At 35.7% G+C, this 27,392-nt stretch overlaps 1 protein-coding gene and 1 non-coding gene across 4 annotated transcripts in view; one reads left to right on the top strand and one right to left on the bottom strand.

The window, feature by feature from the left end:
* The window catches only part of UBE2K (ubiquitin conjugating enzyme E2 K), an 81,569-nt gene that overhangs the window by 22,846 nt on the left and 31,331 nt on the right, over window positions 1–27,392 (bottom strand). For 2 of the 3 annotated variants that reach the window (XM_027103130.1, XM_027103131.1), the window contains exons 2-4: window positions 17,511–17,604; window positions 13,276–13,334; window positions 3,242–3,324 (exon numbers count right to left, since the gene is read on the bottom strand). In XM_027103130.1, coding sequence (XP_026958931.1) covers window positions 3,242–3,324; window positions 13,276–13,334; window positions 17,511–17,604 — 236 coding nt within the window. Of the gene's footprint in view, window positions 1–3,241; window positions 3,325–13,275; window positions 13,335–17,510; window positions 17,605–19,532; window positions 19,590–27,392 lie in introns of all 3 variants that reach the window. The other variant, XM_027103129.1, reaches the window with a different exon arrangement.
* LOC113619344 (U6atac minor spliceosomal RNA) lies at window positions 9,730–9,855 on the top strand. The gene has a single exon (XR_003432370.1). It is a non-coding gene; the product is annotated as a U6atac minor spliceosomal RNA (small nuclear RNA).

Consider the following 27,392-nt stretch of genomic DNA (forward strand, 5'->3'; position numbering starts at 1 on the left):
AAAATCATTAATAATCTATGTTCATTATTGAATGCTACTTAAAAATAACGGCAGCTTTTTTGTTATATTTTTTTGTTAAGGTATAATCAGAGTAAAATGCTTGACAGCTAGATGAATTTTTATATATGTATACACCCGTGGTAACCACCAGCTAGATCAAAATACGTAGTACTTCCAGCACTCAGAAAGCCTCACTCTTGCCCCTGTTATTCACGACCCTACCTACCCACCACTGTCCTAGTTTCTATCACCCAAAATTAGCTTTGACTCATGTTGAATTTCATAAAATGAAATCATACAGTATGTACTCCTTTGTGTCTGGTTGTTGCCACTCCACATGTCTATGAGAATCATCCATGTTGTTTGTGTCAACATGCCTTTTTTTTTTTTAACTGCTATGTAGTGTTCCACTGCATGATTATAGCATTATATATCCATTCTCTTGTTTACAGACATTTGGGTGACTTGCAGTTTGAATAAATCTGCTATGAATATTCTTGTACAAGTCTTTTGGTGGACATATGCACTCATTTCTCTCGGATTTCTCTTGGATATATACCTAGGAGTAGAACTGCTGTGCCAATAGTGAAGGTGTATACTTATTTAGCTTTGGCAGATACTGCTGGTTGAGTGGCTGAACCACATTCTTACCAGCAATGCATGAGAACCATTTGCAAGTGTGTAGTGGCACCTAATTGTGATTTGAATTTGCATTTCCCTGATGACTAATGGTGCTGAGCGCAGCTTATCAACCATACAGATATTCTCTTAATGCCCGTTTGTGTCTTTTGGAAGAGCAGTATCAATGAGTGCAATTTTTATGTGTTGTCATTTTCTTCCCCAGGTAAACAGACACCTTTAGTCATAAGAGGTGTCGCAGAAAAACATAATATGGTTTCCACACAGGGTAAGTTACAAAGTTAAGAAATAACCCATACTAACATAAGTTGTTAAATATTAAAGGTAAATCACCATCCACATGTATTAATAAAGACCAAGGTTAACAAACTGTTTTCTAAGATAACTGTTCCAAATTAGCCTAAACATTGACATTTAGATATCCACTGAATGTCAATTTACTTCAATAAAGAGGGGGATATCCACTGAATGTCAATTTACTTCAATAAAGGGGGGGATATCCACTGAATGTCAATTTACTTCAATAAAGGGGGGGGGGCTGACAAACCCATGGATATCCAATCTCACCTATTTTATCTGATGTCTCTGATATCTTTTAGTATTTCAATGATATAGATATGAAAAGACTAAATTCAGCTATTTGACCTGCCTTAGGAAATGGGAATAGCTGATAAAAAGTGTTCTGATACAAAATTTCAAGTTCTCTATATACACCATAATCTTTCAACTATTTATAGGAAGATAATCAGAAGTGGTAGTACTGCTGGTTTAACTCTGAGCAAAAAGAGAAGACAGTGGAAAATTTTAGTGTGGAGTTTTGTTTTCAAAGGGGTGGAGGTTTCATTCTGTCTGCTGAGAATAGCCTGAGTAAAGTCAGAAGCAGAAGGACAGGCTACTGTAACCGTCCAGGCAAGAGGCAATGCAACTTTGGACCAAGGTAGTAGTAATGAACTGCTGCTAAAATGTTGGCGGTTTCAACAAGAGGATTTGCAGATTTCTCTGGTATAAAGGTACCAGAGAAAGAAGAAAGAAGAAACAAGAATCACGATGAAGTTTTGGCCTTAGCAACTGCAAGGATGTAGCTGCCAAAACTTACATGGGGAAGAAGTAAATTTTGGGCTGGGGAAACAGTTCAGTTTCCAACATGTTTAAGTTTGAGATGTCCATTACATATTCAAGTATAGATGTTAAACAGGCAGCAGGACATGAGTCTAGAGTTCATAAAATGTGAGTTGCAAGTATATAAACAGTGAAGTTATGAAATCAGATGAGCTCACCAAGGAAATGAGTATAGATTGGAAAAAAGCAGACTTAGCCCTGAGGTATTCTCATGTACAAAGCTCCAGGAGATGAGGGAGGAACTAGCTGAGAAGTCTAGGAGTGGGAAAAGGAAGGGGAGAACAGAAGAACTGATGTCCTAGAAACCAAGTGAAAAAAAGGACAATGTCTCTAATACTGCAAATTTTCATTAATATCACTGAACAACAGAGCTATAAGGGGTCTTCGAGATGACTTTATAGATAAAAACATGGAGGCACAGAAATTCAATAAATTATGAAAAGTCACAAATCAAAAGAATGACAGAAGATAAAGTTAGGTCTAGTCCACAATGTTCAATGTTTAACAGTATGGAATACAGATCAAGAAACTGGATCCCAAGAGATGATCTACTGAGGGAGAGGCTTTACTCAGGTGTGCTATTAGAATGGAAAAACAAAACAAAACCAGCAACTCTTGTCTGTTTATCCAATTACTAAATATACCAAGTGACCCATATGCTAAATGCTGTCATCCTGTTTCAGCTTATTCAGGTTCATTTCTTTCCCTTTCTTAACAAATCAAACACATAACTTATTGTTTTCTTCCACCCCAATGTCTTTTTATATCTCGTCTTGGTTGTTCAATCCATACTGTTAGAATATGCCAGGCTCTAATCTAAGAGAAATACATAAAACAACTCATTTACTCTTCTCAACAGCCCTATGAAATAGGTATTAACCCCCAATTTTTTCCAATAAGGAAACGAAGGCAAAAGACCAGGTAATTTACTCAAGACCACAAAAATGAGTAAATTGCAGAGCCACGATTTTAACCTAGTGGTTAAACACTATACTGCCAAGATAAAATCATACAAAACATGTGAAAGCACTGTACAAATGACGATACCACCTACAAAGGTACTTCTTAGAATCTTAGAACCTTAATCGCACTCAATTAATACGTTTTAACGTTTTCGTTGTCTACGTTCCATCCAAGTCAGAGCTGATTACTACAATACTTAAATTATTTTAGTCTTTCACAAATATCTTTCTGAGATAGCAAAAAATCAAATTTACCAAAGCAACAAATAAAATCCAAGATTTTTCAAGATGGAAAGCTAGCATCTGACATTACCTAATAAATCACTATTTAAATATAAATTCCAATTTCAACTGTAACATATTTTCTCTTATGTACTTAAGAGACTTCATCTAGTTTTAAAATTATTGCCAAATAAAAGTATAATATATGCTTATGTTTTGAGGCAAGTACACATTTAACACTCTAAACAGTCTTAGAATTCATATGAGAGAGGGTTGAAGGTGAATTCAAAATCTCTTACCATTGATCTTTCAGGATATCCAAACAAATAGCCCCTGTGACGGAACTAATATTAGGATGCCATATTTTAGTGATAAACCGGACCTAGAATATAAAGCACATTTGAGTTTTAAAGTACAGAAGTAAAACATATATAGTTTAAGTAGAACTATAAGAAAATGAAATCCTCGAGCTAAAAAAAATGCTCATACTTACATCATTTTGCCTAAGTGAAGGGAAGGGTGTAGGAGACAAAGCATTCAGTGAGCCAAATGCTATCAATGACATACATTCTTTTTAAACCTTTTAATAAATGCTCAAAGAAACCCAACAATTAACTAGGTGTTTATAAATTACCTAGCATAGTGTTAGATGCTATGAGAAATTTAACATGGACTAAGATCCATTCAGGTAGATAGAGTAGTACAGAAAATCAAAATATAGATAGTAAATGGCAATTTTTCTAGAGTGAAGGGTGTAGAATAGGTTTGAAGGAAAAAGTAAGCAAAATCAGTACATGGAAACAGAAGTAGAAAGTGACTATAAGATTACTCCTGATTTTTTTGTAGCACTTTTTTTCTTAAATACTTTAAAAAAATTTTTGACAAATATTTAAAGGCCTACTATTATTTGCCAGGCACTGAGGCTCAGAGTTTAAGAAATTTACCCAATATCAAGTAAGTAGTTTACAACAGAAGATACAAACTCACACAATCTAATTTCAGATTCTGAGTGTACTTATTTAAGCATGAAAGAATAAGAAATCAACGATGTGAAAACGCTAACTCTATCATATCACCTTGAAATGAAATCTACTTCATCAGCTCTTACTTATGAGCTTTTGGAGGAGGAACAGGAGGAGGAGGAGGATTATACCTGACACATATATATGATAGTCATCTAGGTCAAAATTCTTTAACATTTAACAGATTAATTACTATGAACCAAGCTATGTTCTAGTACCTTGCAAAAATTAACTCATCAATATATGCTGTGATGAACTGGGAGATTGGGATTGACATTATACACTAATATGTATAAAATGGATAACTAATAAGAACCCACTGTATAAAAAAATAAAATTCAAAAAATATATATGCTCCAAATGTAAGCTATTTATGAAAAGAAGCTAAAAGAATTATCATGCTTCCACTTCTCTCCCTGTGACTTGTCTATACTATCTGTTCTTAATTCCTCACATATTCACTCACTAACTTACAAGCCATCTGAAAAAGCACTTCCATTCACTAATGACTTCAAAACACTTAAAACTAATGGAGACTTTCCACTCCTTGATCCTTTTTAATTCTTAAAATAACCTTACTGCTTTCAATGATATCTACTTCTTTCCATCCACAGAACACCATGTCTTTAAAGGAAACTATCATTCTTCACCTGGGTTACTGAACAGTTTTTGACTTTACTGCCTTCAGTTTTCTTCCCTCCAATCCATTCTCCACACTGAAACCAGAGAGCCCTTTAAAACAAACCCGATTCATGTCACTACTCTACTTAAGGCCCTTTAACGACTTCTCATTCCGTTTATGTAAGCCCACACTGTTAAACTGATTCTAGCCTCGCTCTCAAATCTCACATCTACCCTACATTCAATACAAGTGCTCAACAAGTCATATTTTTAAAAAAAAAAATTTTTTTTTTGGACTCAGGGTCTTCATACATTTCTTCTTTCAATAACACACCTTGATATCCTCTTCTCCTGGCTAACTCCTACTTATCATTTAAGTTTCAGCTTCCATAATCACTTCTTCCTGACCTGTCCTATAGCACCCTGTACTTTCTCCTGTGTCAAAGTACTTGATCACACTTCTATCATCTCTTTCTTATTTGCCTGGTCTTCTCTAAAATGCATGGTGTCTATCCTGCTTAGTAGAGCATTCCAAGCATCTAAAGTGCCTCACACTGAATGAATGTGCAATAATATTTATTATATATATATATTTTTGGTTTGTTTGTTTTAATATTTTGGCGACGTCAAATAGCATGTGGCATCTTAGTTCCCCGACCAGGGATTGAACCGTGCCCCCTGCAGTGGAAATGCAGTCTTAACCACTGGACCACCAGGGAAGTCCCGAGGAAAACAGAATGTTAAATTACTACTGAAGATGTCAGAAGGTTTACAATTTAGGCAGATGATCTAAGGATGTGTGAATTGTTCTTGCTTTTTAAAGAAGAATCTTCAATACATGATTCTCTGAAGACTCTACATGAAAAACAAATATGCTTATATGCAGGACCAAGGAAATTATTAAACTATTTCTTTGTACTACAATCTACAGTTAGAAATAAATAACTTTGAATTTGCAGATAATCTAATAAAGAAATTAATTTTCAAGAGGCCACTCCATTATCTACCAGTACAGATGTAAGTAACTTCTATAAGTAGTTCTTTGTGTGGTTTTACACTCTTTTATCTATTCCTCTCTTTGTCATTCTTTATCATCAACTATCTCCTTTCTTAGATTTTTCACTTCTTTCTCAACTCTTAATATTACCAATGGTAACCACATATACCCCATCATTCTACGCTCAATTCATATCCATTGTATTCATCGCATTCTCCCAGAGTACTACCATCCCCGACCTAAAGCAACAAAAATGTACAAAGAACTTGGAAGGGATGAGGTATAAAAGTAACAATACAAAGACATTTATTATGACCTACTTGAGTCATACTTGACTCAAATATGAGATGGTTTACAGTACTAAAATACTTATATGAATAACAATTCAAGTTTCCTTATTTTCACAAATGAAACTAATACTAGCACTGTCTGGGTAACTTGACAACACTCATTAGCTTTGAGGAGCACTCAAAGAATTTAGAAACAAAAATCTTAACACTATGTACACAGTGTTACCAGACTGAAATAAAGGAAGGGGACGATTCTTAGGGGACGATTCTTAGTTATTTATATTGGTACACCATCATCAGTAATCGTATCTCCTCCCACAGGATGCAGCCTATATTTATGCACTCTTTAGTTCAACAAATATTTTACCTTCCACCTCATGGTAGATGTGAGCTCTATTTCCATCAGGAATTTTCAGTTTCAAGCTTGGAACTCAAGGAAGTTACAATATTAAACCTGCTTTAACTAACTTATTGTACAAAAGAAAATGCTATTTTATTTTAAATATGCATGTGCAGAAGGGAAGACTCATTGAAGGCTATTAGCATCGGTATTTATACTCAATTTCATATATAAAAGTACTTATAACACAAAGGAAAAAGAGGAAAATTCACAACCTAATCTCCAATAGTAAGTTCGACAAATCACTGAGCTAGAGTTTTCCTAATTTAATGGGGTTTTCATTCGTAGAATATTATTACAACTTACTTAAAAATAAAGTATGTGGCCAACAAACACATGAAAGAATGCTCAACATCACTAATCATTAGAGAAATGCAAATCAAAACTACAATGAGATATCATCTCACACCAGTCAGAATGGCCATCATCAAAAAATCTAGAACAATAAATGCTGGAGAGGGTGTGGAGAAAAGGGAACACTCTTGCACTGCTGGTGGGAATGTGAATTGGTTCAGCCACTATGGAGAACAGTATGGAGGTTCCTTAAAAAACTACAAATAGAACTACCATATGACCCAGCAATCCCACTACTGGGCATATACCCTGAGAAAACCAAAATTCAAAAAGAGTCATGTACCAAAATGTTCATTGCAGCTCTATTTACAATAGCCCGGAGATGGAAACAACCTAAGTGCCCATCATTGGATGAATGGATAAAGAAGATGTGGCACATATATACAATGGAATATTACTCAGCCATAAAAAGAAACGAAACTGAGCTGTAATGAGGTGGATAGACCTAGAGTCTGTCATACAGAGTGAAGTAAGTCAGAAAGAAAAAGACAAATACCGTATGCTAACACATATATATGGAATTTAAGAAAAAAAAATGTCATGAAGAACCTAGGGGTAACACAGGAATAAAGATGCAGACCTACTGGAGAACGGACTTGAGGATATGGGGAGGGGGAAGGGTGAGCTGTGACAGGGCAAGAGAGAGTCATGGACATATACACACTAACAAACGTAGTAAGGTAGATAGCTAGTGGGAAGCAGCCGCATGGCACAGGGATATTGGCTCGGTGCTTTGTGACAGCCTGGAGGGGTGGGATAGGGAGGGTGGGAGGGAGGGAGATGCAAGAGGGAAGACATATGGGAACATATGTATATGTATAACTGATTCACTTTGTTATAAAGCAGAAACTAACACACCATTGTAAAGCAATTAAAAATAAATAAATAAAGTATGTGGGCTTCCCTGGTGGTGCAGTGGTTAAGAATCTGCCTGCCAATGCAGGGGACATGGGTTCGAGCCCTGGTCCGGGGAAGATCCCACATGCCGCGGAGCAACTAAGCCTGTGCACCACAACTACTGAGCCTGCGCTCTAGAGCCCGCGAGCCACAACTACTGAGCCCACGTGCCTAGAGTCCATGCTCTGCAACACGAGAAGCCACCACAATGAGAAACCCGTGCACCACAATGAAGAGTAGCCCCCACTCGCCACAACTAGAGAAAGTCCGCGTGCAGAAACAAAGACCCAATGAAGCCAAAAATAAATAAATAAAATAAAATAAATTTTAAAAATAAATAAAGTATGCATTGAATCAAACTTCTTCTATCCTATACTCAGCTGATTCAAAGATACATCTTCTCTGTTCAGAAGTAAACCTTCTGCTCTTCAGGTCAATAGTTTATTGCAGAGTAATAAAAAATACTCTGTAACCATGTTAAGATAAAACAATGTAAGTTTTCAACTGGGTGCAATTTTAGCTGCACAGTAGTGAGAACATGACAGTTAACGTCAATACTTTTACCTCAGAAGGCTTAAAATTAAACCTGAGGCTACATATTAAACATATGTGAACATAATTATGCAAGACATCTACACAAATATTCCCCACTCTTTCCATCATTATCTACCAGTCAAAATTCAAATCTAATATAGTAAATATCTAGAACATATTTATCAACATTAATTAGCATCTACTCCAAAAGCTTACGGCCATAAATGGGAGGAGTACCATATTTAAAAGAATACTAAATTCCAAGTATAACTAACTGGTAGAAGCCAGAGGGAGACAAATGTGGGTTGACTGAAGGAAGACCTTTCTAAATCTTGAAGTTACTTCAACATGGTATGGCTGGAATTAAGACAGTAGTGGCCTGAAGAGCAACATGAACTAGTAGCAAAAACATCAGACAGACCTCAGTTCTTATGTTTTTAGTCCATTTTTCTTGCTTTTCTGAAAAAGGTGGGAGGAGGAAGTGTTAATACAATAGTGATTTCAAAGATTAAATGAAATAATGTATCAAGTGCCTAAGACAGAACCAGAACTATGCAATCACTTTTGACTTACATTTACAGACTACAGAGGGAAATAAACACTTTTATTGAGACAATAATTTGCCCCCATTTAAAGCGCACAACTTCATGGTGGTTAGTACATTCACAGTTGTGCAACCATCACCAAAATCTAATTTTTGACCATTTCAACACCTCAAAAAGAAACTACGGGGACTTCCCCGGGGGTCCAGTGGTTAAGACTCCACACTCCCAATGCAGGGAGCCCAGGTTTGACCCCCGGTCAGGGAACTAGATCCTGCAAGCCGCAACTAACACCCGGCGCAGCAAAATAATTATTTATTTATTTAAAAAACAACAACAACAACTGGGCTTCCCTGGTGGCGCAGTGGTTAAGAATCCACCTGCCAATGCAGGGGGCACAGGTTTGAGCCCTGGTCCGGGAAGATCCCACATGTCGTGGAGCAACTAAGCCTGTGCGCCACAGCTACTGAGCCCGTGTGCTAGAACTACTGAAGCCCACGCACCTAGAGCCCGTGCTCCACAACAAAAGAAGACACCGCAATGAGAAGCCCGCGCACCACAATGAAAAGTAGCCCCCGCTCACTGCAACTACAGAAAGCCTGCTCACAGCAACGAAGATCCAACACAGCGAAAAAATGAATAAATTAATTAAAAATAAAATTAAATTAAAATAACGAATTGTATTTCTATAAACTGTAAATAAACAATTTGAAAATGAATTAATTTTAAAAAAAAGAAACTACGTAACCAACAGCAGTCACTCCCCATTCCTCCACACTCCTCCAGCCCTAGGCAACCACCAGTCTACTTTTTTTTCACTGTGATTTGCCTCTTCTAATGTTCATATAAATGAAATCATACAATGTGTGGCTTTTTGTGCCTGGTTTTTTCATTTAGCGTGATGTTTTGAAAGTTCATCTATTTTGTAGCACATATCAGCACTTTTATCACTTTTATAACCAAATGTGGTATGGATATACCACATTTAATTTTTCCATTCAGTTGATGGACATTTAGAGCACTTCCATTTTTTGGCAGTTATGAATAGTGCTGGTATGAACATTTGTGTGCAAGTTGTGTGGACACGTTTTCGTTTCTATTGAGTAGATATCTAGAAGTAGAACTGCTATGTGTTGTATGAAAGGAGAGAAGGTTAGCACTGCCCTCGACAAGGATGGAAGAAGCTCTCGGGCCTGACAACATGCATATGGTTAAGGCACTGACACCTACTTTGTGGCATCTAACCATTTTTTTTTCAATAAAAAATAAATTTAAAAAAGAAATAAGTGTTGTAGAAGTAGAACTGCTAGGTCATAAGGTAACTCTACGTTTACCATTTTGACCAAAATATTTTTCAAAGCCAGCTCCAACACTTTACATTCCTACCAGTAACGTATGAGAATTTCAAATTAAAGAGGAAATTTAAGCATCAATGCTACTGTATTTTACAACGTTGCAGAGGGAAGCCAACAGACTACTTCAAGAAGGCCCTCTTAGGGTGGTAGTCACTGGTTAATGTTAGCTAATATTTACAGCATGCTTAGTCTGAGCAGGCACCGTTCTAAGTATTGTATTTCACTGAATCTCAGGTACCATCAATTATTCAATACACCATTATTTTATGTACCTTGAGAAAGAAAAAAACTCTGCCAATTAAGTTATAACATCTCATCCACTGAAAGATATATCCTGATTTCAGAGATGTTAAAAATATGAAAAAATATTTCATAGAATTATTGAAGTATTGTTTTTTAAATGGACTACTCTTTTAATCTTCATAATCCTTTCAAAGGATTTTACAAATGAGGAAACACACAGTGGTTAGATAGCTTGCCTAAAATCAAGAAGCCAGTTAAATGCCAGAAGTAAGATTTGAACTGTGGTTGATTATTTTTGTTCTTGGTGGAGTCATATTGACTGTTTCAGAGATTTTGCCCTTATTCCTTCCTCATTAGAAACAAGAAGTAGAGCACAGTGGGCCTTACAGGATCTAGTTTCTATTTAACCTCTAAGCCTCAGTTCCCTCATTCATTAAGACTGTTATGAAGACTTTCAGGAAAGGCATATAAAATTCCTAGCACAAAACAAGTGACAACTGCTACTATCATTATTTAATAGTAAAAATATAGTGGTTGAGAGCAGTCTCTCTTGAGATCTTTTCTTTCTTCCCTCATTTCCATTAAAATTTTTTTAGGCTTTGAGGTCATCCTTATCTCGAAACATTTTAAAATCCTCTTTTCTTAAATTTACAGTATTCTATAATTAAAGTAACCTCAAGTCACTACTCATTCTAATGATCACACTGACAACCAAGATTACCTAGTGGAGGGTAACTAGGGTAAGGATGAAAATTAAGTCACAAATGTAAGATGAAAGCTTAATAGTGGTCATCTCCAAGTGGTCATACTGGAAAAAAAAAAAATGTTCTTTTAATTCTTCACTATTCAAATTTCTACAACAGGGGCTTCCCTAGTGGTGCAGTGGTTAAGAATCCGCCTGCCAATGCAGGGGACACAGGTTCAAGCCCTGGTCCGGGAAGATCCCACATGCTGCGGAGCACCTAAGCCTGTGCACCACAACTACTGAGCCTGCGCTCTGGGGCCCACGAGCCACAACTACTGAAGCCCGTGCACCCAGAGCCCATGCTCCACAACAAAAGAAGCCACCACAGTGGGAAGCCCATGCACCACAACAAAGGGTAACCCTGCTTGCCGCAAGTAGAGAAAGCCCACGCGCAGCAACAAAGACCCAACACAGCCAAAAATAAAATAAATAAATTTATTAAAAAAAAAAAATTTCTACAACAAACACAAACTACTTTTATAAAAGGCAAAAAAAAAAAAAAAATCAACCAGGCTTAAAAGGTAGAAACAACCAAAATGTCCATCGATGGTTAAAGGGATAAACAAAATGTGGTGGGTATGTACAAGGGAATACTATTAAGCCTTAAAAAGGAATGGCATTCTGCCACAACTTATAATATGGATGAACCTTAAAGATATTATACTAAGTGAAATGAGCCAGGTACAGAAGGACAAAAATCGTATGATTCCACTTAAATGAGGTACCTAGGGTAGGAAAAATTCATAGAGAAAAAATATAACAGTGGTTACCAGCATGGAATATCAGGGAGTTATTGTTCAGTAGGGAAGATGAAAATGTTCTGGAAATGGATGGTGGTGATACACAGAAAACAATGTGAATGTGCTTAAGTGCCACTAGACTGCACACTTAAAAATGGTTAAAATAGTAAATTTTATGTTATATATACTTTACCACAATTTAAAAACATCAACCAGGCTTATCAGAAAATAGATATACATAAACAACAGGATAACAGGCACCTCAAACTGGTAGGTGACTCAACTTCACCCTGGAACTTCCACTGCTGTGTCTATATTCTTAAATGGGGGACAACCAGTAGGCTGAATGAATGAATTCTGGAACATTTTCTGAGTGACTACTATCATATGCTCAAGGGACACTATACTTTCAGGAGCCATAGAAAATACAAAGGTGTATTAAGCCGTGGTCTTTGACCTCAGGAGCACAAAAGCTAGTGAAAGATACATATCCCCAAATAATACAATACATTAATTGGTACTGTAATTGTGGTGGTACTATATAAATTACATAAAATGCTATTGGGAGTAGAGGGAGAAACATTTTGACAGGCACAGCGTAATGGAGAAAGTGATACTTTACCTAGACCTCAAAAGAAAAGTAGAATTTTAAATGACAGGGACAATGGTTCAAGTGAAAATGACAGGGAAGTGTGAAAGAATATAAGCATTAACCTACAAACAGCAAATAATCTAGGCTGGAGAAAAAGAAACTCATATTGTGGGTGAGGGCAGCAGAAGATTAGGATGGAAAAAAAGACTAAGGTCAGGTTACAGGAGCTTTTAAATGCCCAGCTAAGGAGTTCAGACTATTAACAAGGAAAGAAAAGAAACATGATCAAAACTGCACTTTAGGAAGATTTATAGAACAACAGTGCAAAGAATGAATAGTATGGCAAAGATGAAAGGGTGATCAAATAATAGGCAAAACAGGCGCAGTAATAAAGCTGAATGCCTAAACTAAAATGGTGATGACAGCAAAAGTAAAGACATAAAGGAAGCAATTCAGTCAAAAAATAAGTTTAGGTTAGTTCCCCTTTTTATACACAATCCTAGATTATTGTTTCCTCTTTTAACATTCATCACAGTTGCAATGATTTGTTCATTTTTCCCCCCACTAGAACATGAGCTCCATGAAAGCAAGGACAGCAGTGTAAGTCTTACTTATTGCTATATTGGCACAAAGTACTCAAATAATTGTTGAATAAAGTCAGAGTACTCTCTTCCCTAAAAAATATACTTCTCTGAGGCAAATAAGGACTTGTATAAGGATTCTCTAAATTTGGGAACACTGTAAGTTTTTCCAGACCCAGAATTTAAGCCGTTGTCAGATACACATCCTATTCCTGTCTAAAGCCATTACTAGCTGCCTCTGAGTAAGCTTACTTTTCATTCTAATTCCAGAAGCAAACCATCTGTCATTACCTGACATCTTGTCCATGCTAAATTTACACAGTAAACAACTAAAAAATTTGTAATTTTAATAAACACTAAAGTACATATTAATTAAAGGAGCCAAGAAAAAGTTCATGCACAAAAATAGGCTTACAATACCTTAGGGGGATTAAATGGATATGTTTCTGGTATTTTAATCTCTAGTTGATATCTTCCTCCTAAAAAATGGGGAAAACAGAAAGTTAACAGTGCTGCTCACCTCAAATATGTAAAGCCAAATATAGTGATAGAACTTTTCAAAACATATACTATTTTATAGTCAATTACAACAGATTCATTTTAAAGCTGAAACCCAAAAAGGAAATAAACAAAAGCACTAGTTTTTAATTTAAAGGTTATTTAAAGCATACAGAATACCCATTTTAAACTGATATTAGTTTATCAGTGAATAATTGGAGAGATGGATGAATACATTAAATCCACAGACGATCCAATGCCAAAGACTTCACTGGAACAATTACGTAGCACAGGTTCCATCTCTTTTTGTTTCCTTTAGTCCACACTGATAAGTGTTGCTAAATAACAGGAAAAAATGGAAAGAAAAAAGGAAAAGAAGAAAAAAAGAAAGAAGATAGGGAAGTATAAAGGCATAGGTGGTACAAAGAAAAAGGATACACAGATTACGCCAAAAACTGAAAAATCTACTTCTAGCTGGTTCTCTCAAATGCAAAAATGTCCCAAAGTTTTAATCTGGGACATTAAATTAAATGCCAACACTTCTTGTTAAAATTTAAAAAACAAAATTCAATAGTAAGACAAGAGGCAGGAATAAAGACAAAAACCTAGTCTCTTCCTGTAAATGGGTATACAAAGAGACTGTTCTAACCAGTAACATATAAACAGTAGGCAACATTCCATTTTGGTCTGAAGTTATCTTGAGCAACTAGCAGCTAAATAAGTATTTTTTTTTTTAAGTTTATCTAGCTTCCCATAACTAGGATATTAAAGGGGGAGGATAACTGCTTCTCAGGAAACTCTGAAGGGGGAATCTTGCACTGGATGGCAGACTGGATTTGAATCCTAACTCTACGGAACCTTCCAATTCTAAGATTTTATGATCCATTACCAAAGAATATTTATCATTCCAAAATACAGCAAATAAAACTGAGCTAGTGAAATATTTATATATGAAACTATGCCTGGGATTTGCTTCAAAATAATCAAGGGATGAATTACATCAAAGACTGGCCATGAAATGATAGTTATTAAAGCTGGCTGATGAGTGCCTGGAGGTTTTTACCTTCTGTATATATCTGAAATTTTCCATAATAAAAAGTAATAAAACAAAAACAGTAATTGTGCTCTAGGAATGCTACTGACTTCAAAATTCCGTACACTCAATTCTCAGTATATCCTGCCACTTCCTTCATTGTTAGAACAGATGAATGTGGATCTAAGAAAAAAACAAAAGAGCAATTCACTTGGTACCACTTTCTTCAAGCCCTTTTGGTGCCAATTCTTCTTTTCTTGCTTATTCCTTTTAATAGAATCCCATACTGACTAATGCACAAGTTGAACTAGATGCCTGAAGCACACAGAATACAGCAGCAGTGAAATATAAAGGAAAGAAGTAAAAAAAAAAGAAACAAAAAAAGACAGGTAAGAGAAGAGTACCTCAAGAAATTTTTGTGTATACAGAGATAACTGTTTATATTCAGAGTTATAAATGCTAGCTTCAAATATAGGTATAATAAATTTAGCCTGAGTAATGTGTACATTCTTCTTTTTCATTCCTATGAATCTTACTTTTTTCATTAAATTCCAAATTACTGTCTCTATAACCTTTCATATAAAGTTTTTCCTTCTTGAATGTCCAAAACAATCTCTTAGGAGCAGTGTGAGAGCCCTGAAATACTATATAAATAATGCTGGACCCCAGAGTCCCCCAAATCCTATTTCTACTCCATATGCTATTGGTATGCTCTGTCTTGCATTATTTGACAACTTCAATATATAATCAATACAGCATAAACCACAGCATTATTTGATATATATCAGAGTAACACAACTAAGGGAGCTTTATGATAACTACATTATTATTATCATAACAGTTTTCACTATAAAACATTTACTTCTTGAAGAACAGCTTTTACTACTACACATTTATAATCTTTAAATGGGGAAGGGATGAATTTTTCAAAAAATACCAAGAATGATTCCATAAATTTAAAACAACTCTTAGGTACAAAGCCTCAAGAACTAAATTGTTCCTCTGCCACTGAGCCGTTAAGGCAAAAGAAGAAAACATGTACAATACGGTCATTTTAACTCAATCTGATTACTTTTAACACTACATAAAATAGCTACCTGATTTCTTAATGATGTTATTAACAATTTAACATTCCACATGTAAACTTTTGCCCTGGCTATTGAGATAAAACAACAACAACAAAAACCTTCAAAAAAAAATCCCTCAAAATTTAGCAAGAGTCCTGAGATAAATATTAGCAAAATATTTTACCCCTGTTCGTATTTCAAAAAAAGTATCTAAGTTTATGCCCTCAAATGTGCTTTTCTTAAACAAAATGAACAACTTCAATAGTTTTATGATAAAAAGAATACAATTTAAGTTTATCTACTTCAAATATATACCTAGGAAGCATATTAAAACTAATCTTATCAAACATTAATGTCTCATTTAGTGGCAGCAGCAGACATAAGCACTTAAAAATGACCAAACTTGTTTCTAACTAATGAATGTGGTATAGTTATAATTTAATCATCCTACAAATAAGTATTGTCCAATTTTTTAAAAATTCATGTACCTTTATTAAGGGTTGCTAAGAAGGTAATAAACATTCTGCCTAGTTCAGGAGATCTCTTGTTTATAAATATCAATTTACTGGAAGAGCTCCATGGTGATAATGCTACTGCCCTAATATCTTTCAAAAATACATCTAAACAACCTAAAAAGTAATTCAAGAATATTTATAATGTATGCCTTCAAGAAGAAGCTTGTATATCATTACAAACAATATCTGCTATTAAGGACGAACTTGATTTTTATAAGATAACTAAAGATCTCTTCTCCATCTAACAACTGTCAAAAGGACTAAATGAATAGCATCCATGAAAGCATCCAGATGAGGCCTGGCATACAGGAGGCACTCATAAAACAATATACAAAATTAAATAAGTCTAGCAATGGCTCATATGAACTATAAAACAGAAAATAAAATATTGTCATTTAAGATTTGGTAGAATGTGCTAAAGACATTCTAGGGTCTTTAAAACTTTGAATGAAAAGAGAAACACAGTCTAGAACGTTGAATTTTTCTGAAAAATTTTGGGTAACTGTTCATTACAGAATTGTAGAACCACTACATTCAAAGGAGACATAACCACCACTTCCAATATTCAATCAATCCTGATTTATTCAAGAGCAGAAAGTGATTAGAAACACAGGCTTTGGAGTCAATGGCTATTAGGACTCAAATCCCAGCTGTGCTGCTTAGATGTCTTAGCCAAGTTACTTAACTTTCCTGGGCTTAAGTTTCTTTATCTATGAAACAGTGATAACCGTACTTACCTCTTAAGATTGGTTATAAGGAGTGAATGAGAAAGTACACGTAAACCTCTAACAAGTAAGAACTCAATAAGTGCTACTACTACAAATTCCGTGACATGATTTCCATTAAACAAATATTTGAATGTTTATTATATGCAAGAATCTTGGTTATGCTATATAATCCAAATTTACAGTAACACTCACTACTGAAGATCTGCCTAATGAGGAAATAAAAAGCTATAAAGTTTCTTTCTGTATCTTACCACCCAATTCCATGGTCTAAAGTAGCTATAGACTTAGTTTGTAAACACAGAGTTCAGCAAAACTGTCTCCTTTCTATATGTCTTGAAACGATCACTCAAAGCTTTCCTGAATAAAGAAAATTAAATATTTGGAATACAGCCTGTATGAAGACATATGAGTAAATTACATGCTAAATGACAAACAGGGGAGAGAAGCTTTTCTTTAAAAATTAACATAAGTCAGAAATTTAAGGCAAGGTTTGTTTACAGATACCATATGAAGGGTAACTGAGAGTCCATATAAGTTAAAGTCTTAACATGCTATTTGTTTTATACTGTTAGATTCTAACATAATATAACCTGTAACTTGGCTCTTTGGAAAAAGAAAAAAATTAGCTAAAATTCAGTAAGAAAAATCAGTCTAGATAAGTATCTAAATTTATTATTTAAAAACTGCTGTATATATCCTTAAGCCAAATGAAGTTACCTTTCACGTAGTTTATAAATGCTTGAGATTATTCTGATTTAATGTTTCGGACAAGTTCTAATATGCACAATATTTTGATACAGAAAAAAGTACTTGCCTTCATATGGTGTGTCTGGAGGTCCTGCTATTTCTCCTCTTAATTCTGTAAAATTCTCATCTACAAGATCTACTTTAATTTGATTTTTGCTCGTCTTAAAAATAAACAGAAAATAAATGTTAGTTATATCAGCAAGAAAAAGGCCTATTTTTATTGAAGTATTACCTATAAAAAATTTTGAAACACGCTCTTTCATAAGCTTATCTGCTCTAGTAAAAATAATAGTCTGCTTTTCTAGAACGTAATTAGCCAATCTGAATATTTAAAACAAAAATACTAACAAATTTTAACTGCAATGTTTTTAATGACATAACACCACTTTGAACAACAGTACAATGTCTGGTTGACTTTACAGGAATGTTTTGAGAAAACTGGCAGACACCTTTATTTTATATTTGCTGAGTTCATGTGTGTTAGGTCCAAAGTGATAATTCTATTCATCTGTAGATGAACTCTGCAATTCGATACCCCCGGGCTTCATGGGTTCTAGCCCCAACAGAAAATTCAAGATCATTAAAAACTATTTAGGCTATAAGCTCTCACTTAAATTTCTAGATGTTTAGGTTAACTGAAATACTACACCATCAACCAGGATGATGAAAGCTCTAAGTGTCTAATTAATATCGCTTTCCACAATAATTCCTAAAGCCTAAATGCCTCAACAGAATCTTCTAATGCCTTCCTCAAACTGTTTTTCTGCTTAGTTTACTTCAATGGCAATTACTTACTTCTCAAAACAGATTTTTATATTTATCTACAGCTAATTATTTTGTACTTTACACTTCTCAAAGTACTGTCATATCAATATTATCACTTCAATCTCTCAATAATCTTTAACAATCCCTTCTCATAGTAAACAGTGATCATGATTCAGGAAACCTTCCAGTGGGATTCACTTTAACGCTCCCAAGTACCTGCCTGCAAATGGGCTCTCCGCTTACATTATGTAACCTACCCCAGTATCTTACTGGTCTATTCACCAAACACAATGATCCTCCCCTTTTCTCAATTTTTTAAAACATAAATCCTTAATATACAAAGCTCTCCTTTCATTTTTTGGTTAGGATTTTTATATTTATCTACATCTACTTATTTTGTACTTTACACTTTATACCTAAGTGACACATGTACTCTTATGAAAGAAAGCCCGACAAGATTTCAAAAGTAAATTTTTGCTTTTGAACCCACCTTCTTAAACTTGCTTACTGGATGAAACAGTGTAGGAATTATTGTTTTAAGGTCCCTGACTTCCTCCCCTCACCCCCAGGAGAAGATACCATCATTTTCACTTTCTCTGTACTAAACAGTTTAGTACCGAACGTTAAGTACAGAAAAAATACATAATTTAAAACTCAAATTTTAAAGATTTAATGACTCCTAATTTATCTTATCTTTTAATAAGAACATAGGATTAAAAAACTTACTCTATGCATTTTAACTAGTACTGGTTTATTTCATAACCTTTTTCTACATTTGGGATTAAAGTATTTCATATTTTTCTGAAGATAATTTTACCCCCAAATTAAATTTAATTATAAATATGCATAACGGGGAACTTCTTCCTGTGCCCTAAAAAAATCATTATCATCCTTGGTATTTTCAGAAGAGGATGAAATGTACAATTTTAGTAATGGTAAAATACTTTTTCCAGTAAGCACAGGAATTAATGTTAAAATGAAAATCATAGGCACCAGACGTTCGTTCACCGACCAATTTAAGAAACCAAAAGTGTAACTTACAGACATCTATTTTTCTCCCCTACGATTTCTAAGGGAAACAAGAGTAACCGAATCTTGCAAATCGTGAATGCTTTCAAAGTTCTCTATAAGGTTCCCACAATATCCCCTTCCCCAAAAGAAGTAAATAATCCTAAAATGGCAGGACACTAAAGGACACTTACTACACTGAAGTTTGGGGAAGGGTAGAAAGAAGTAACAAATTAGAAAAGCTGCCTTCTAGATTGTCCCCAACTGTTTGTTTAGTAAAATGCTAAGTAAACAAATATTAATAAACAAATATTACCTCTGTCCTCATTCCCCCAAAATTGTAATTCAGAGAAAAGTGAGTCTTTTTTTCACTCTAGGGAAAGAACACTATTCGTGTATGAAAAATTTACTAAACAACTCAAGAAAATACAATCACCATGATGAATCCCATTATAAAGTATTCTATGTTCTAGGGTAGGGTTTTTATCCACAGATAACCAAAGATAAAAAGAAAATGGAAAGTTAAAGACAGATTTTTCACAGCTTAATTTTTCTATCACGCAACAATTATCATTTATTACATCCATACTTTAATTCAAACATCCAGTATTTCCACAATCCAAAACTCCAACCCCACTGCCCACACAAAATAACTTAAAATCCCACTTTAAGACTCAAGAACTGAAAGGGGAAAAAATGGAAAACAGCAAAATGACAGACAGTATTTTAAAAAATCATGGCCTTGGAAGTCAGACAGATGTGAGGTGATTTCCAGTTCCGCCACTTATTTGTGATGTTAATTCAGGTAAGTCACCATCTAACTCTCAATTTTATTATTGTAAAATGAGAATACACCTCAGAATTAAATGAAAACTTCCTGGATAGAAGTAGCATAGTTACCCTTCTCCTAACACTATTAATTACAAAAACCTTTGATTTCAAAGCCCTATTTTATAAAATTTATTTCACAGGTCTGTTTCCAAACTAAGAATGGAAACTGTAATTTCTAAAAATAAATAAAATAATGTGTTTTCGATTTTAATGACTGCAACAACCAGGGAGGCTGAGGCTTTCGGATGAAACCTTGAATTGTTTTATCACTATACTATTTTTTCTAAGAACTGTTGGAAAGTTGCTTTACTATATTTTCTTCTCCCAACTTATCTGAACACACAGTGGGACCTCTGGTAGTCTTGATTTTTCTTACGTTTCCTTGTGGCTCCAATGCATTTCCAACACATAAAAGGAAAAGAGATGAACAAAAGCTACAGCTCCTAGTAAACAATTTTTTATTAAATATTTTATTAAGATATAACATGCATAAAGTATGCCAAACAGTACATAACACTGAAGTTAATTTGGAAGTGGTAGATAAACGAACATTACTGCTAATAAGCAACAGTGCAAAATTTAAAGCAATTCTAGTAGATTCTCAAGGCCAAGTCTCTTGATGAACTGACATAATCATCATCACAAAATTCTTTCAAATAATTCCTGGGATCTACTACATGCCAGAAAGCAATCTCAACTGTCAGTGAAACAACTAAGTGACAAAACTAAGTCCCTACCCACTTGGAGCTTACATTCTCCTGGGAAAAACTAAAAATTAATAGATTTTATTGAGAAAGCACTAAGTATAAGCTACTGTTGTTTAACCTGTTTAAAACGTACTACCTATGTGACCTTGAGCAAGTTAACTAACCACTCCATACCTCAGTTTCATCCTCAGTCAATTGGGAATTATAATAGTACCTACCACATACAGTTCATGGGGGAATTTAATGAATACAATATTAATGCCTACCAAATAGTAAATGCTGAATGTATAGTAGCCATTTAACACTTCAATATGTTGACTTTTTTTTTTTTTTTTAATATGTTGACTTTTGATAATGATGTTGGAGCAGAAAACTTCTACATAAAGCAAATATTATACTTTAAAGGAATAATTTATCACTTTAGCCTCTCTTCTATTCATTCTGGAAAAAGTTTTCTAAAATATAATTTAAATCCAAATTTCAGATAAGCAAATATAATTCTAAATGACTCCTAAAGTTATAGATAATTCTCATATGCTATTAAAAAAACTATTAATTTGTTTCCTAGTCAAATCACTACTACCAAAATTCAGGAACACTGCTCATTATTATCATGTAAATAAATGTGAAATTCAATTCTTCCTCATTTGTTGGAAATGAGGCTTGTTTAACACTTGCCATTACTTTCTCATAATTTAACATAAATGACTTATGTTTCCCCTACTATTCTAGGGCTCAAGAAGAAACATTTCCACCTCCTAAGCAGTTAAAAACCTGAAACTTGGGACATTCACATTTCCAAAGCAGGGCTGACATGGAAACTAAGAGACTAGAAGAAAAATGGGAAACTGAGGCCATGGGGACACATTTGTGGTCCTTACTAAAAACCAAATTCTAGACCAGTGCTATCCAATAGAAATATAACATAAGCCACAAATGTACTTTATTTTATTCCAGTTATTCATAAGTGATTGTATTTTTTTAATTGAAATATAGTTGATTTACAATGTTGTGTTAGCTTCTGGTATACAGCAAAGTGATTCAGTTATACTTATATATGTTTTTTAAAAATGGTAATTATATGACCATTTCTCTTTCTCTTTTCTTTTTTTTTTAAATTTATTTATTTATTTTTGCTGTGTTGGGTCTTTGCTTCTGTGCGAGGGCTTTCTCTAGTTGTGGCAAGCGGGGGCCACTCTTCATCTCGGTGCGCGGGCCTCTCACTATCGCGGCCTCTCCTGTTGCGGAGCACAGGCTCCAGACACGCAGGCTCAGTAGTTGTGGCTCACAGGCCTAGCTGCTCCGCGGCATGTGGGATCCTCCCAGACCAGGGCTCGAACCCGTGTCCCATGCATTAGCAGGCAGATTCTCATCCGCTGCACCACCAGGGAAGCCCATATATATGCTTTTTTAAAAAAATATTTATTTAGTTATTTGGCTGCGTCGGGTCTTAGTTGCAGCACTCCGGATCTTTAGTTCAGCATGTGTGATCTAGCTCCCTAACCAGGGATCAAACCCAGGGCCCCTGCATTGGGAGTGTACGGTCTTAGCCACTGGACCACCACAGAAGCCCCCATATATATTCTTTTTCATATTCTGTTCCATTATGATTTATTACAGGATATTTAATATAGTTTCCTGTGCTAAACAGTACGACGTTGTTATCTATTTTATATATAGCAGTTTGTATCTGCTAATCCCAAACTCCCAATTTATCCCTTCCACACCCCCTTCCCCTTTAGTAACCATAAGTTTGTTTTCTATGTAAGTCTGTTTCTATTTTGTAAATAAGTTCATTTGCATCTTTTTTGGGGGGGCGGGGGGCATGCAACTTGCGGGATCTTAGTTCCCCAACCAGGGCTTGAACCCGGGCCACCTCAGTGAAGGCACTGAGTCCTAACCACTGGACCTCCAGGGAATTCCCCATTTGTATCATTTCTTTAGGTTCCACATATAAGTGATATGATATTTGTCTTTCTCTGACTTACTTCACTTAGTATAATCTCTAGGTCCATCCATGTTGCTGCAAATGGAATTATTTCATTCTTTATATGGCGGACTAGTATTCCATCGTGTGTGTATATGTATATGTATATACACATCTTTTTTATCCATTCATCTGTTGATGAACATTAAGGTTGCTCCCATGTCTTGGCTATTGTAAATATTGCTGCTATGAACACTGGGGTGCATGTATCTTTCTGTATTATAGTTTTATCTGGATATACGCCCAGGAGTGGGATTGCTGGATCGTATGGCAACTCTAGTTTTTTAAGGAACCTCCGTACTATTTTCCATAGTAGCTGCACCAATTTACAGTCCCACCAATAACATAGGAGGGTTCCCTTTTCTCCACACCCTCTCCAGCATTTAAAATTTGTAGATTTTTTAATGATGGCCATTCTGACTGGTATGAAGTGATACTTCATTGTAGTTTTGATGTGCACTTCTCTAATAATTAATGACGTTGAGCATTGTTTCATGTGCCCCTGGTCATCTGTATGTTTTCATTAGAGAAATGTCCATTTAGGTTTCCTGTCCATTTTTTGATTGGGTTGTTTGGTTTTTTTGTTATTGAGCTGTATGAGCCGTTTGTATATTTTGGAAATTAAGCCCTTGTTGGTCACAACATTTGCAAATATCTTCTCCCAGTCCACAGGTTGTCTTTTCGTTTTGTTCATTGTTTCCTTTGCTATGCAAAAGCTTTTAAGTTTGGTTAGGTCCCATTTGTTTATTTTTGCTTTTAATTCTATTGCCTTGGGAGACTGACCTAGGAAAACACTGGTACAATTTATGCCAGAAAACGTTTTGCCTATGTTTTCTTCTAGGAGTTTTACGGTGTCATGTCTTATATTTTAAGTCTTTAAGCCATTTTGAGTTTATTTTTGTGTATGGTGTGAGGGAGTGTTTTACAAATGTATTTTTAAATTTTTCTAGTAATCACATTAAAAAGAGTAAAAGGAAACAAGAAATTAATTTTAATATTTACCTCCAATATATTAAAAATTATTTTAATATGTAATTAAAATTTCTGAGATACTTCACATTTTATAATACTAAGTCTTCAAGATTCAGTGTCTAACTTACAATTACAGCACCTGCAATTTGGAATGGCCACACTTCAAGTGTTCTAAAGCCACATGTGATAGGCAGATCCACAGAAACAGAAAGTAAAATATCGGTTTCTCAGGGAGGAGGGGAAAATAGGAAGGATCTGTTAATCAGGGATTCTTTTGGGGGTGACAAGAATGTTCTGGAATTATATACTTGTAATAACTGCACAACCTTGTGAATATACTAAAAACCACTGACTAATACACTTTTTAAAAGAGTAATTTTGGGGCTTCCCTGGTGGCACAGTGGTTGAGAGTCCACCTAACGATGCAGGGGACACGGGTTCGTGCCCCAGTCCGGGAGGATCCCACATGCCGTGGAGCGGCTGGGCCCGTGAGCCATGGCTGCTGAGCATGCGTGTCCGGAGCCTGTGCTCCGTAACAGGAGAGGCCACAACAGTGAGAGGCCCGCATACCGCAAAAAAAAAAATAATAATAATAATTTTTTTTTAAACTTGAAGGAAAAGAAAAAATCACACATAGCTAGTGGGTACAGTACTGGACAGTGTAGCTCCAAAGAACCAGGAAATAATAGCCTCTCCAATTACAGAAACAGTGTGCCATTAAAATTTTACTTTCTGGACTTTTGTCATCACACTTCACACAATCTAGAATACAGAATAATTACAGTTCTGAACCTACTAATTCCATGAATATTTATTAAGTACCCACCATTTGCAAGGCAAATAGGTACTGGTGGTAAAATCATCAACCAGAAATGTTCTCTAACCTACCTTATCCCCATAAATAGAGTTTTCATTCTAAGGTATTAAACAACAAATTATATAATTTTTAAATGAAGGATAGGATATCATGAGTCATGATTAAGAAGAGGATTCCCTCAGGAAATCACCTTTAAACGATTTAACTTAGGCAATGACAGCATTTCAGGCAGAAAGTTCATCCTGTGCAAAGTAGAGGCGAGGAAGGACTTGGCATGTTTAGAAATTGAAAAGCCACCAATGTGACTAGAATACACAGAATAAAAGAGCAGAAATGAGGGAGGGAAAGTAGGCAGGAGCCAGATTACGCAGGGTCATGAAGAACAATAAGAAAAAAAAGTTGTGACAAGACAAACAGATTTGGGTCTTTTAAAACATCCTGGCTGCAGTGGGAGGGAAATGCCTGGAGGGAGATTAAAGCAGATACAGAGAAGAAGGTTAGGAATCCAGTGAGAGTGATTAGAAAGTACACTGAGATGAAGAGAAGCAGATGAATTAAGACTGGCAGGAGATAAAATTTATAGAACTTAGTTATTATATACTAAAACTGTATGATCTTAAGGAGGGAACAAGGATCACCCTTACGGTTTTGATTTTCCACTGGGTGGATGGTAAAACAATAACTAAGATAAGGAAATGGGAAATTGAGGGGTCAGAGTTTGGGGAAGAGGGAAAATCAAAAATTCAGCTTTGGACATGTTGAAAAAAGATATTTACGAAAATCCAAAAGGCCAAGTAGACAGTTGAAAACTCAGGTCTAGAGTTCAGGAGTGAGCTTGGCTGAAGATATGGTGAACAAGAGGAAAATCCAGGATACTCTGTTATCACTGGCACCAAAGAAAGAAAAATGTTTCAAAGAGAAGAGCAGTTAGGGCTTCCCTGGTGGTGCAGTGGTTAAGCATCTGCCTGCCAGTGCAGGGGACACGGGATCGAGCCCTGATCCGGGAAGATCCCACCTGCCACAGAGCAACTAAGCCCGTGCACCACAACTACTGAGCCTGCACTCTAGAGCCCACAAGCCACAACTACTGAGCCCACACACCACAACTACTGAAGCCCGCGCACCACAACTACTGAGCCCGCACACCACAACTACTGAAGCCTGCGCGCCTAGAGCCATTGCTCCACAACAAGAGAAGCCACCGCAATGAGAAGCCCGCGCATCGCAACGAAGAGCAGCCCCTGCTTGCCACAACTTGAGAAAGCCCGCACGCAGCAACGAAGACCCAACACAGCCAAAAGTAAATAATTTAGGAAAAAAAAAAAAGCAGAGTAGTTAATGTTGCTGAGAGATTAATAATAATAACTAATACACCATATAAGCTGTATCCTAACTGACTTATATGTAATAATTCATTTAACCCTCACAACTTTATGTGTTTACCAATAAGGAAACTAAGACACAAAGAGATCACACACAGCTAATAATCAGAAAAGCCTGGTTCTAAAGATGATGCAGGAGCCAAGGCATATACATTCTATTTCACCAACTCTTAAGATACCATCAATTATAGGATGCCCCAGTGTCTGCCCAGTAAGAAATACATACCACCATTTACACTATGACACAATATTTAGCATTTAGAATTTTTATTTTACACTTAACTCAAAGAGACTTTAGACTTTACATATATTACTATTAAGACTGCACAAAGAAAAAATAAGCAAAAATTATCTTCTTCACAGTGAAAGCCCTGAATGTGCACACACACAAACTTCTGAAAACACATACAAGAAATTGGCAATGGTGGATCTCTGAGGGTAGGAAAACGAAGAACTATGGATCTGAGGTAAATGGGAGACCATGGTGCTGTTTGAAAATTATTTTAAACACATACACATGTAACTTTCGCTCTGACTGAAACACTTTAAAAAGGCTGAGCAGCAGGGAGGTCTTTGCAAAGTGAAAAGATAAAAACACCCACTATTATTAACTGGATAGTCATGAATGGTGAGGAAATGGAGAGCATGATTAGAGAGAACTCCAAATGTTGGCTATAAAGGGGGAAGTGAGAAACAAAGCAGTAGTTTGGACGAAGAAAGAGGGCAGAAGGTGGGGTTTCTTTATAACATAGCCATTCAACAGTATGTTTAAATGCTCATGACACAGCTATGGTAGAGTTAGACATTAAAAGTAAGGATGGCAGATAATGTAATGAAGAAGATGGAATGGGGTAGAATGGGTGAAATCCGAAATGAGAAGAATAAATGACTGTCCAAACTGAAAATCAACTACTCTTCTTAGATCCATCAGAGACTTGAAGTCACAGGGTCAACCACAGCCCCCATAACTGGAGAGACAAACAGGCAGAAAAAGACAAACCAGAACAAAAGCTCACAAGCATCTCTGCTTGAACCACTACCAGAGTATGAAAACCTAAATTGTAATTGACATTGCTGGAAACACAGTGGGGATAAATTTGAGAGTGAAAAACTCCCAGGGGGCCCTACCACTTTTGTGAATTTTCACCTCCAGGATTCCTACAAGGTTTTCACAGTGAAGATCAGAGAAAAATCCCCTCATGCTTCTGGCAAGGGAAGGGAGAAAGTAGCCATTTCTTTTATTTAGAAATAAGCCCAGAGTATTTGATTCTTCTTAACAAAGCCTGCCCGCAAGCGAAACTATTTCACCAGAGCATAACATCAATTGGGGTTTTAACAGATCTAACCAACCTGAGGGAGGGGCAATACCCTCCAGCCCCCTGTAGCCTGACACCTATAGCTACTGCAAATCGTAAACACAGCCTAAACCCTAGCTAGATAAACATAAAAGGTAACACTAAAGACCTACTTGTATAGTTCC

This window comes from Aethalodelphis obliquidens, unplaced genomic scaffold, assembly GCF_003676395.1.
Source record: "Aethalodelphis obliquidens isolate GAN/ISIS:26980383/991018 unplaced genomic scaffold, ASM367639v1 scaffold6, whole genome shotgun sequence".
In the NCBI taxonomy this organism is placed as follows: domain Eukaryota; kingdom Metazoa; phylum Chordata; class Mammalia; order Artiodactyla; family Delphinidae; genus Aethalodelphis; species Aethalodelphis obliquidens.